The sequence below is a fragment of the Erythrolamprus reginae genome, chromosome 3, assembly GCF_031021105.1.
Source record: "Erythrolamprus reginae isolate rEryReg1 chromosome 3, rEryReg1.hap1, whole genome shotgun sequence".
Taxonomy (NCBI): Eukaryota; Metazoa; Chordata; class Lepidosauria; order Squamata; family Dipsadidae; genus Erythrolamprus; species Erythrolamprus reginae.
In genome coordinates this window covers 53,589,086-53,601,584 of record NC_091952.1, presented here as the reverse complement: position 1 = coordinate 53,601,584, position 12,499 = coordinate 53,589,086, and the positions used below count along the sequence as shown (strand labels likewise).

General features: G+C 36.2%; 1 protein-coding gene across 2 annotated transcripts in view; it reads right to left on the bottom strand.

Annotated features, from left to right (window-relative positions):
* SCUBE3 (signal peptide, CUB domain and EGF like domain containing 3) overlaps positions 1-12,499 on the bottom strand; it is a 136,683-nt gene that overhangs the window by 66,117 nt on the left and 58,067 nt on the right. For both annotated transcript variants that reach the window (XM_070745311.1, XM_070745312.1), the window contains exon 4: positions 8,896-9,030. In XM_070745311.1, coding sequence (XP_070601412.1) covers positions 8,896-9,030 — 135 coding nt within the window. The remainder of the gene's footprint in view (positions 1-8,895; positions 9,031-12,499) is intronic.

Genomic DNA, 12,499 nt, shown 5'->3' with positions numbered 1-12,499 from the left:
TTGGGAGAGGTAAACTGGCTATGTCTCAGTTTTACTAATATGTCTAGAAAGAGTTTGGAAACTCCTACGCCTAAGGTTGTTTTTGAACGGCAAATGAAACATTTTACATTCATCTCTTTCTATGTCTCTATATCTATCCTATTTTTAGAATATCTTGTTCTATGTACAGTACATGTAATACTGTATATGATTTATTCAACAGCATTTTTTATAACTACACCCCTCTCTGGAAGACATGAAATAGTGATTGGGTATGAAAGTCAGATGGCATATAACTAATGCTTGAGCCATGTTCTATATTGTTATTATATTGATGTAAAATATCTTAAGATATCATAAAAATGGTATTATACATACACATGCATATATACACACATATGCATAGATACATACACATACATATACAGTGTTCCCTCGATTTTCACGGGTTCAAACTTCGCGAATAGCCTATACCACGGTTTTTCAAAAAAATTAATTTAAAAAAATACTTCGTGAGTTTTTTTCTATACCATGGTTTTTCCCGCCCGATGACTTCATGCATCATCGCCAAACTAATAATTTTTGCAAATAAATAACAAACAAAAAAAAATTATTGTTAATAAATAACTATGTTTATAAATACCAGGATCACTAAGTGTCTTATTCAATGGTGAGTACCAGTAATAATGGTGAGTAAATGGTTGTTAAGGGAATGGGAAATGATAATTTAGGGGTTTAAAGTGTTAAGGGATGGCTTGTGATACTGTTCACAGCCAAAAATGGTGTATTTACTTCCGCATCTCTACTTCGCGGAAATTCGACTTTCGCGGGCGGTCTCAGAACGCATCCCCCACGAAAATCGAGGGAACACTGTACACACACATATACATACATACACATGCACACACAAATTCCTTTTTAAAATAATTGTTAAACTTATTGAAGTATACAATACAAATGAAATTAAAATACTGTAGTAGGGAAATGGAAATGGGGAAAAGAGGGCAGAAAGAAGTGTAGGGTAAGGGGGGGGAGAAATAAAAGCAGTGACTTTTTTTAACACAGTGGAGTAAAATAAAATCTCTCTCTCTCTCTCTCTCAGCTACAGGAAGAAGGCAATAGCAAACCACTTCTGAAAATGATGCCAAGAAAACATTATTATTATTATTATTATTATTATTATTATTATTATTATTATTATTTATTAGATTTGTATGCCGCCCCTCTCCGAAGACTTTAGCAACTAGTCAGGCAGTTGCCAAAAGTGATTCAAAAGCACCAAAGGGGGAGAAATTATTTAAAATCCTAACCAGGACTGCTATATTTTCTACATATGAATGGATTTTTATCAATATCCCAGAAATTTGATTATAATTTCATATTGTCAAGATCTCATTTGTACCTCAGTTTCTCTCTATTCAGAAGCAATGTGGAACTGAGAAAGTCCAGGCAAAATTATGAGGAAAAAGCAGTTTGCACAATGCCTTTTATTTTAAAAGGCTTGGTTCAGGTTTGTTTTTTTAAAATTACCTCTGGGAATATATCTTAAATAGATGTTGAGTATTAGGCTTCAGCCAAATTTGGTCAGCTAGAGTTCCTAACGCCTTGTTTACACAGGATTGTGGCGGGGCATACACAGCAATTAGTAGAAATGATGAAAACTCATGTGGAGAGTAAAAGGATTTACAGTTGATAAGTAAAGACTCTAAGGTTTCATCACAGAATATATATATATATTATATTTATATCCTGAGACCAGCTGTTGTTGATATATAAGCATAATCCTCCTCACTTCTTTTTACCATATGTTCCTGCAATTCTGGCTGATTGTTGAATCTGAAACCCTGGGATATGCAGGCTGCTATCATCAAATGTTTCATTTAACCAGGTTTCAGAGAAGCAAAATATTGCTGAATTGTAAAAATCAGAATTGCATCTGTTTAAAAGGAGTATTTCATTCATCTTATTTGTAAGTGAACGCAAGTTGATTAGGGAAATTGATTGGGGGGGGGGTATTTCTCCTATTCCTTAGTGTGTTTAAAATTTCCACCCTTTTACCTTTCCCTCTTCATTTCCTACATTTGGGGGGGGGGGGTTGGTAATCCATAGCTCTGGGAAATTGCTAGAATCTCCTCCGTGTTTCTAAAGACAGGGGGGGTGGGATCACAGAAAGCTGCTCCTTAAAAAAACCTCCCTTAATTTTTAGCAGATGGTCTTGTGAGTATGAAGCCCATAGTGAGTTGCAGAGAATAATACAAAATAAAGGAACCATTAGAGAGCATTTCACCAAGGCAGCCTTCGGAAAAGCCAAATGTTCAAAGATCTGTTCTTGTTTGGACAGCATATTCAGCTTTAGACAGCTTATACTATTTCAAAATTGCTCAATGGGCAATGTCTATATACTTTTGTCCAGTTGGCCTAATCAGTGATGAGTAATCATTTGTTGAACTGTAGCAATCTCTACAGAGGAAAGGGATTTAAAGGATGGTGGGATTTCACATTTGCTGGACTTTTTTTTAAAAATGGAAAAGAAATGCCAGCTATTGAAGCATGGATGTTAAAACTGACTGAGATGGTGAAATTAACTGCTTTGATCTAAGACAATGGATAAGACAATTTTATAAGAGATTAGAAGCCATTTGTGGACTTTCTACATCAGTGGTTCTCAACCTTGGGGTCGGGACCCCTTTGGGGGTCGAACAACCATTTCAGTGGTCGGCTAAGACCATGGGAAAAGACAAATTTCCAATGGTGTTAGCAACTACAGCTTCTATTCTGGCATCTCGGAACATATTTTTACAATCCAATCAATCAGGCGTTTACAGCTTAAAGATCTGTTGGAAGAATTGGCGCTAAACTTATAGTTGGGGGTCACCATAAGATGAGGAACTGTATTAAGGGGTCGCAGCATTAGAAAGGTTGAGAATCATTGTTCTACATGTTAAATACAATAACAGACGGTTAACAGAGGGATGTGAGTATTAGTGTAATTTGTAGTCTGATTCTAGCCTGTTGACTTGGGTTTTATAAATATATACTAGTAGCTAGATACTCATGAAACTGAACTCCTTAGCATGGAGTAGAATGTCTAAGCTCCCAACTTGCAGGCCAGATGAGTTACATACTGGCCACGGCCACTGGCAGTTGGAACAGAGTTCTTTTCAGGTGGGGAGAGGGAGTAGAATGTCTAACTCCTTAGCATCAGTGTGTGTTAATAATAATAATACAAGAAATAACTAATAATCTGATGGTAATTTCCAAAAATCCTTTCTTGATGAGCACCTAAGAGGAACATATCAGTCAAGTTTCAAGTTTGTAGGCTTTGTGGTTATGGAGATTTTAGCATTTGGCTTTTTATACATGTAGATTCTATATACAGTATTTAATGTTAAATGTATTTGATCCTTGAGTCATTTCCCTCCCTCTTTTTTGTACACCAATCTTTTTTTCTTTTTGTTGTTGTTAGTACTGAATGTATAGGGAGGGTTGTTGTTATTCCCGTTCTGTATTTTATTTATGTTGATAAAACAAATATAATATTTTTTAAAAAATAAGATTTTTAAAAAAAAGCACGATAGTAATAACATTATAACTTTATAATAATTACGACATTAAATCAAAATAAGATATCAAAGAAAAGGCCAAGTAAATATCAAAGCATCTTTTATTCTGCCTAAAGAACTACAAGGAATAATGATGAAAAAGGATCATTAAATGCTCAGAATTTGATGAATAACAGGAATAATAAATACAGAAAACAATGGGGATGTAGAAAAGGGAAAGATCACAAGCAAGTTAAAGGTTATGAGGAGTCTAAACTTAATAGGGATAATAGGGATAAACTTAATAGGGATAATAAAAGAAGACAGTAAAATGAACAAAAATATAGATGCTATATGCCCCAATTTAAAAACCTGGACTGAACTGAAAGATTTGAAAAGGATCAGATTTAAACTGGATAGAAAAACTAGAAATGAAAGCATTACTTATTCATCAGTAATAGCCAGAATGGGAAACAATGGGAGTCTGAATCAATTTATAGCTGAAATCAGTAAAAAGAGAAAGGATGCATTTAAGAAACGCTTTACTTATCATTCTTGCAACCTTAGAGTACTGTCTAAAGTCAAGAAAAGAAAACAAGATGAAGAGGAAACTGAAAAGTTACATTGACAAATAGGGAATAAAGTAAAGATGGAAATGAAAGTGAACAATAATTTAGAGCAAAATCTGATGAGCATCAATTTGACATCTTAATTAGCCATAAAAATTGAAAGGCCATACAGGAAACATAGTCACTTATTTTTTTAAAAAAATAGAAAACCCCCCCCCACAATATATTTAGTATATAACAATAAAACAATAAAAGATGATTAAAGACATGTTGCTTGATGCATATGTTCAGGATGTACAGTTAATAACTAACTGTGATATGCTGGGCAGCTATTTATTAGAAGGAAAACTGGCAGAGACATAATAAAAGCAGAGAGGTGATTTGGTTTCACTGCCCTTATCTCCGCAGAATAAGCTCAATAACATTGCCTGTCACTTCAAATTTATCATGGATCAATCAATTAAAACTACTTTGAAGTCTGAAATGCAGGTGCACAGATGGAGGACTCAAAAGAACAAAGTTGCCACAATAAACAGCTACACTGGAGAAAAACACATGGACTGAAGAACAGAAAGGATTTAAATTCAAAACAAGATCTTCTACAGCCAAAATAAATTTAATGACAAGAACAAAGCCTTTTTTTGTTTTTGTTTTTCAGGAGGTTATTTAAAACTAAAGAAAACAAACAGTGGGGGCGGGGCTGGATAGAGAACAAAGATGACACAAGAAGAGACAAGAAAAGGCAAGCTTTATGGATTGTTATTGTAAGATTTTTTTCCTCTAGTATCTTCTACTTCAGAAGCTGCCTCTATTTGGCCTTATTTTGAAAGAGACCCACAAGATCTTTGATGCCTGGATGAAAAAGCTTGTCTGGTTTTGCTGCAACTTTTGTAAATGACATATAGCAAAAGGCTGTCGGCCAGAAAATTTGTATTAATTAAGCAAAACCTGCTTCCCCACAGCATTTCTAGCACAGCAATTGAGACTAACTTATATATTAGGAAATTCAGGTGTCAAGAGGTTTTGTAGGTAGAGCCAGGTAAGTAAAAATTTATTCCAAAACAAGCGCAGATCCAAACCAAGGTTAATACCAAGACTCGAGCATAATTATACCAGGTAGCCTTTGAGCTTTCCTACATTTGAAGAGCTAAGAAGTCATTCAGGTTTAGCTGGGTTCTTCTGTCATGGTATTCTTGGTCCATCTGTTAAACTACTGAAGTTCCGCAGATGACACAACAGTGATCGGACTCATTCGAGACAATGATGAATCCGCATGCAGACGGGAGGTTGAATAACATGTTAGCAGTGTTCCAATATCTCAGGGTTGCTACGAAGAAGATGGAGTTTTACTATTCTCCAAAGGATCTGAGGGTAGAACAAGAAGCAATGGGTGGAAACAAAACAGGAGACAAGTAACTTAGAACTAAGGAGAAATTTCCTGACAGTTAGAACAGAAATTTCCTGATAGTGGAACAGATTGCCTACCAAAGTTGTGAATACTCCAACACTGGAAGATTTTAAGAAGATGCTGCATAAACATTTGTCTGAAGTAATGTAGGGTTTTCTGCCTAAGCAGGGGGTTGGACTAGCAGACCTCCAAGGTCCCTTCTAACTCTGTTGTTGTTGTTGTTGTTGTTGTTGTTATCATTATTATTAACTAAGCTTGTGGTGTGACCGGAACAATCTGGAACTCAATACGCTCAAAACCATAGAAATGGTAGTAGACTTAGCTACCAACCTGCCTTCTATTGAGGACCTGTATACTGCACAAGTCTGCTAAACAAATAATTCCATTAACACTGTCAAACTAATTGCTAAGTCTGCACTACTATTAATCTTCTCATCATTCCCATCACCCATCTCCTCCCACAAATGACTGTATGACTGTAACTTTGCTGCTTGTGTCCTTACAATTTATATTGACTGATTACTAGTATGTTCTGTTTGCTTATTTGTACCTGGACTATCATTAAATGTTGTTATCTTATGATTCTTGACAAACTTTTCTTTTATGTACACTGAGAGCATATGCATCAAGACAAATTCCTTGTGTGTCCAATCACACATGGCCAATAAATTCTATTCTATTCTATTCCATTCCATTCCATTCCATTCCACTCCACTCCACTCTACTATACTCTCATAGCCAAACTCAATAAAAACAGAGTAGGAGGTTGACAGGTCACTTTTTGTCAGGCTCAATTTCTGCATCTGTATTAGGCATATTAACAACCCGAGAATTTGTTAGCAGGTAAACATTTTCCTGCTGGAGCAGGGAGTTGGACTACCAGACAGCCTTCCAACTCTGTTATTCTTTTAAAAGAAATATATAAGCCTCATATATTATTGTGATATAGCACAAGAGATGGCCATTCCAACTGATTCACTTTTTCTTTATAAGAAATTACTGAACCATAACACTAAAATGCTTAAACAAACTGGTAGTAGTAATGCAGGACCATGCAAGCTGGGTTGGCGCAGCAGGTAGAGTGCTGTACTGCAGGCCACTGAAGCTGAATGTAGATCTGTAGGTCAGCGGTTCAAATTTCATCACCAGCTCAAGGTTGGCTCAGCCTTCCATCCTTCTGAGGTGGGTAAAATGAGGACCCGGATTGTGGGGGCAATAGGCTGGCTCTGTTAAAAAGTGCTATTGCTAAAATGTTGTAAGCCACCCCGAGTCTAAGGAGAAGGGCGGCATAAAAATCGAATAAATAAATAAATAAAATAAATAAGATAAAAGAAAAATACCTAACCAATTAACAACATTGATAATTTAAATGTTATTGAAGGCTTCAGAATTTAATTGGACTTTTTAAAAACTAGACATTCATAGTATGATACAGTTTGTAACATTTTCCATCATTAAAATTATCATCCTCCTCACCCCTCACATTTCCTCTTAATCAGTCTTCTTCAGCTTGCTGTCTTTCAGCTAGTTGCATTGGACAATAGTACCATTGGACGTCAAAGACTATTCTGGTTGAAAATTCCAGGAACTGAAGTTCAAAACATCTGGAGAGCACCAGTAAAAGAAGGGTGCTCCTAAGCACGTGTAACAATTAATCTACTCCAGGTTTTCTGGTGTTGGGCTACAATTGCTCTTATTCCCAGTCACCACAGTCACCAATTGAGTCACATTTGGGATAGAGTTCAAATCTTTCCTTCTTGCAAAACAAAAAATGTTCTTTTAAATGTGGTTCTAAGTGTTAAATTTTTGCATTAAGCTTCCATGCGAATATGTCAAAATCAACCTACAGAACAGAGCTAACAGTGATTTCCTAATACATATTGCTTTGCAAGAAAGGTGGCTAAGTATACAATAAAAGCAGGATAATTCTGAAATTTGCCCTAATTTTATTTATTAATTTGTTATAAATGTTTAATTTTTTTTGTCTTTAAGCAAAAGGAAGCTTTTGGGAATTCTGAATGTTCTTTTTAAAAATGTCACATCAAAGAAATTTTTGACACATGACGCTTAAGGTAAACTTGACTCTTTTTTTCAAAAATTCCAAATGGTTTAGCAGACTAACTGTTCAGAAAATTCATTTGTTATTACAAATATCACCAAAAACATTAGAGTTAAATATAGAAATGCCCACTGCCCAGCAATTCCTATAAGAGAGATGGATTGTCTAACTATGACTACAATCATGTGTTAATTAAGAGTATTTTGAAACAGTAACAAAAAATCTTTGATGAAAAGGGATTTGAATCAGGATAATGAAACCTGTAGTTCATATGAATTGAAATTTGTCTCATCAGCACATTAATCAGTTGTCAGACTAATAAAATAAATCCACTGTATCCTACTCCATTTACAGTACTTAATACTACCAATTTGAGTGAGCATTCTGTACTTTACTTCAATCATAAAAGGGTGTTTGAAGTGAAATCACTGTCTCAGGTGGGACTGAGAAGCAACCAACTCAGAGCATAAATAGGGTCTCTCAATCTGGTGTCTTTACCAGGTGTTGAAACAATCACCAAGATTATCAATCAGTTTGGCCCACTTCTGGAGAACATCGCACATTGGGAAATGCTAATCCCCAAACTTGAAAGCAGGACTGTAATGGTATTCTCTATTTATCCATCCACAGGAGGGGTGAAATGTTCCCAGTTCGTTCGTGCTTGCAGGCTGTTGGAGAACTAGTCGCAAAGGGAGTGCAATGCTTGGCCCACCTATCCGGACGCTGCGATTTGGGTTCTTTTACCCTCTGCACAAGTGTTCTGAACCCAAATGGCGGCATCCGGGCAGGTGGGCGGAGCCTCACACTCCCTTCACAACTGGCTCTCCAATGACCCACAGGCCCGAGCAAACCGGGAGCATTTCACCCCTGATCCACAGGCAAGGCCAACTCAAATACAGTGGTACCTCTACCTAAGAATGCCTCTACTTACGAACTTTTCTAAATAAGAACCGGGTGTTTAAGATTTTTTTTGCCTCTTCTCAAGAACCATTTTCCACTTACAAACCCGAGCCTCCGAAACTGTAACTGGAAAAGGCAGGGAGAAGCCTCCGTGGGACCTCTCTAGGGATCTCCTGGGGGGAAACAGGGCCTCTACCCTCCCTGTGGTTTCCCCAATTACATGCATTATTTGATTTTACATTGATTCCTATGGGAAAAATTTCTTCTTTTTACAAACTTTTCTACTTAAGAACCTGGTCACGGAACAAATTAAGTTTTTAAGCAGAGATACCGCTGTACAAGAAACTGTAATTTCCCATCTCTTCTTTAAACCTGATAATAAAGTTAAAGATCCAAAACAGAGACAGGTAAGCAGAAATAAAAACATTAAAGACCAACCTTCAGGACGCTGGATGCAGGTATGCTGGTTATCACTCAGGAAAAAGCCTTCACGGCAATGGCACTCATAGCTTCCCATCATGTTGACACAAGTTTGTTGGCAGCCACCGTTCCCCTCTGCACACTCATCCACATCTATTTGGGAACCAAGGAGAGAATTAAAAGGCTGAAACTTACTATTATTAAATAATAAGAGTCTGAAGCTTACTATTATTTTTTTTAAAGATAATACAAAAAAGTAAAAACATACCAAATAGAAATATACTTTTTTTTTAAAAAAGGAAACATTCCTTTACAAAAAGCCAAGTCAATAAAATATCTTACAAGGCTAGCAAAATCATTTTTGACTATCTAAAATTCAGAAGGGAAGAAATACAATAGTTACATTTTAAAACAATTGGGATATAAATCCTGTAATAAATTTTAATGAATAAACTTGATGAAGAAATGCTACAGAAAAGACCTTGTCACATACAGTATGTCTAATTACTTAGCATTTTATGATGTTGGAACGTATCCCAGGACCTGTAATAAAACCTGCTGATTCCAGGCAACTTCATACACAAGGTGTTCTTTCGAATATCCTACCTGCAAACTGTTTTAAAGCTTTTTAGCTCAAACCTGGCTACTTGCATTGGATTGAAAAATACATCTAAAATTAGCACAGATGGATCAAGTACATGCCATTTTTTACATTGCCCTTTTAATAACAACAATATATAAAGCCAATCTCTGACGTTCCATATTATTTCTTCCGCCTTCTGATAAGATTTATTTTTAATGAAATGCAGGATTCATCTGTACAGTGTTCTTACCAATTTGGGCCTAAAATGATCCCAAAAAGAGGCATTTTGCTATTTTTAGCATTAATAAATGAGTATTTGTGCAATTAAAGTTCCTTATAAGCATACAAATGGCTCTTTGGCATAGAGAAGGGCATTGCTGAAACACATAATGTAGAATCGCTGTTCTAATTTTATTTTCTAACTGTCAAATAACAATGTATTTCATGTCCCAAAATGTATTAGAAAAGACATTGGCATTCCACATTATGTGTTTTAGAAGTGTCGTTTTCTCAGCATCTTTAGTAAAAATGCTTAGCATTGGACAAAGTTCAGTCTATTTGAGCTGGACTGTAAAAATCCAAATCCTGATGACTACGAGATACCAACAATGAATTTATGTTTTCTTTTCTGTTTGCTACTATATAGTGGTTTTCCAGACTTTTGCTGGAAAAACTAGGAGCCAGAGATTAAAGTATTTTTTTCTCAATAAAGCAAGATTGGGTGACTGTGACCTTCAAAGAGATTGTTGATTATCATCTTCCAACAATGCCATAAAGCATAGGGAGGAATGCTAAGAACTATGTTTCAGCAATCTCTCCAAGATTTGGAGAACACAGCATGCACATTCCAGTACTGTTATTTTGCCTGATGGTTTCAGTACCCAATCTACTACATTATAAGTGAATTCTCAGAAAATTTTAAGCTCATCAATATGGTAAGTTCATACAAATATTAAATCATAAACTAAAAACTACATGATGATTAACCCTATCTAACACTCAGCCAGACTAGGGGATGTTGAATCAAGAACAGCCCCTAGGTTGCAGAAGTATAAGATGACTTCATTACCTAATACGGATTCACAAAACTTAAAACAAATCTAGCCAAACATCTTAAGACTACCTACAACTAAATGCAAAGGAGACTCTCTAATGCCTAGCTCTACTGATTCTATCCCAAATATTCAATCTATGCAAAATAATATCACAGTTCTAGTTCACTTGCTCTAAATATCTGATTTCCAGCCTTGTATCACACTCTGACTTCACTGAAAAGTCAGTCCGACTCTTAAATATATATAAATAACTTCACCTATGGGTAAATAGAAGCTCACTCAATGTAATATTAGAAAAAAATTAGAAAGGGCACAAGAGGGCCAGATGAGAAACAACAGTTGGAAGCTCAAGGAGAGATTCAACCTAGAAATAAGGAAGAACTTCCTGACGGTCAGAGCGATCAACCAGTGGAACGGCCTGCCAGCGGAGGTTGTGAATTCCCCAACTTTGGATATTTTCAAGAGGAGATTGGACTGTCATTTGGCTGGGGTGCTATAGGATTTTGTGCTTAAGCAGGGGGTTGCACTTGATGACCTGCAAGGTCCCTTTCAATTCTAATAAATGAATGAATGAATGAATGAATGAATGAATGAATGAATGAATGAATGAAATGAGAAAACAATGCAAATGGATAGGTTTTGTCTCCATCACGTCTGCTGATTATTCTCAGGTGAGTCAGATCCAATACAGGTAACAAATATTCAATAGTAACCGATAATAATATTTAGCAGCAGGTAGCAACATTGCCAAGAACAAAATCAGTATAATTATTTTCAAATAAGAAATGAATTTACTGTGGCCACTGAAAAAGAGAGTTAGATTTAAATAAGGCTTCACCCTGACATTTTTAAACTAATTGCTAAGATCTAATCAGATGAACATAGTTTCTCTAAGTAGACATTTAATATGGCGCAGCAGGCAGAGTGCTGTACTGCAGGCCACTGAAGCTGACTGTAGATCTGAAGGTCAGCGGTTCAAATCTCATCACTGGCTCAAGGTTGACTCAGCCTTCCATCCTTCCGAGGTGGGTAAAATGAGGATCCGGATTGTGGGGGCAATATGCTGGCTCTGTTAAAAAGTGCTATTGCTAACATGTTGTAAGCCACCCTGAGTCTAAGGAGAAGGGCGGCATAAAAATTGAATGAATGAATGAATGAATGAATGAATGAATGAATAAATAAGAATTCCTTCAGAAACAGCATAACAAACAGCAACATTCTACAGTACTGTTTAGAATCCAATCACCTGAAGTATTAAATAAATACATACATACATACATACATACATACATACATACATACATACATACATACAAACTTTATTGTCATTGTATGTATACACACAGTATACCCATGCAACAAAATTCGTATGACGCCAAAGACCAATCTCAACATACATAACAATCCAAAAGAACACGCTCAACCCCCTACAATTTCCCATCTGAACCATCCAACATCCACACAACAGACCAGGTAGTATTGTCCAGCAGTTCACTGATGGTGAACCCCCTAGTACATTGCTAAGTGCAATTATAGCTCTGGGGGGGAGGACGACTGTTCAGAAAACATGTGATTTGAGTTTTAATTGTTCTGTATCTTCTGCCAGAAGGCAGCAGTCCCAAAAGATTGTAAGAATAGAATTCTTTATTGGCCGAATGTGACTGGACATACAAGGAATTTGTCTTGGTGCATAAGCTGGATGAGAAGAGTCTCTGAGAATGTTGTGCACCTTCCTAGAACAGCGAGATATGAAGACATCGTCCAGGGCTGGTAGCTGGAACCCAATGATATTCTGGGCAGTTCTAATGATTCTCTGTAAAGCTATTCTAGTTGGACTTGATTTTTGGTGGAGAGACGTTATATATTTCTGGGCAAGAAGCTAGACATAAACAACAATTTTAATATCTTGGTTTTTTTAAAAAAAAAAATCTGATTCTTTCTGGTTTTATCTTCCTAAAACTAAATAGATGTTTTGTTGTTTGGA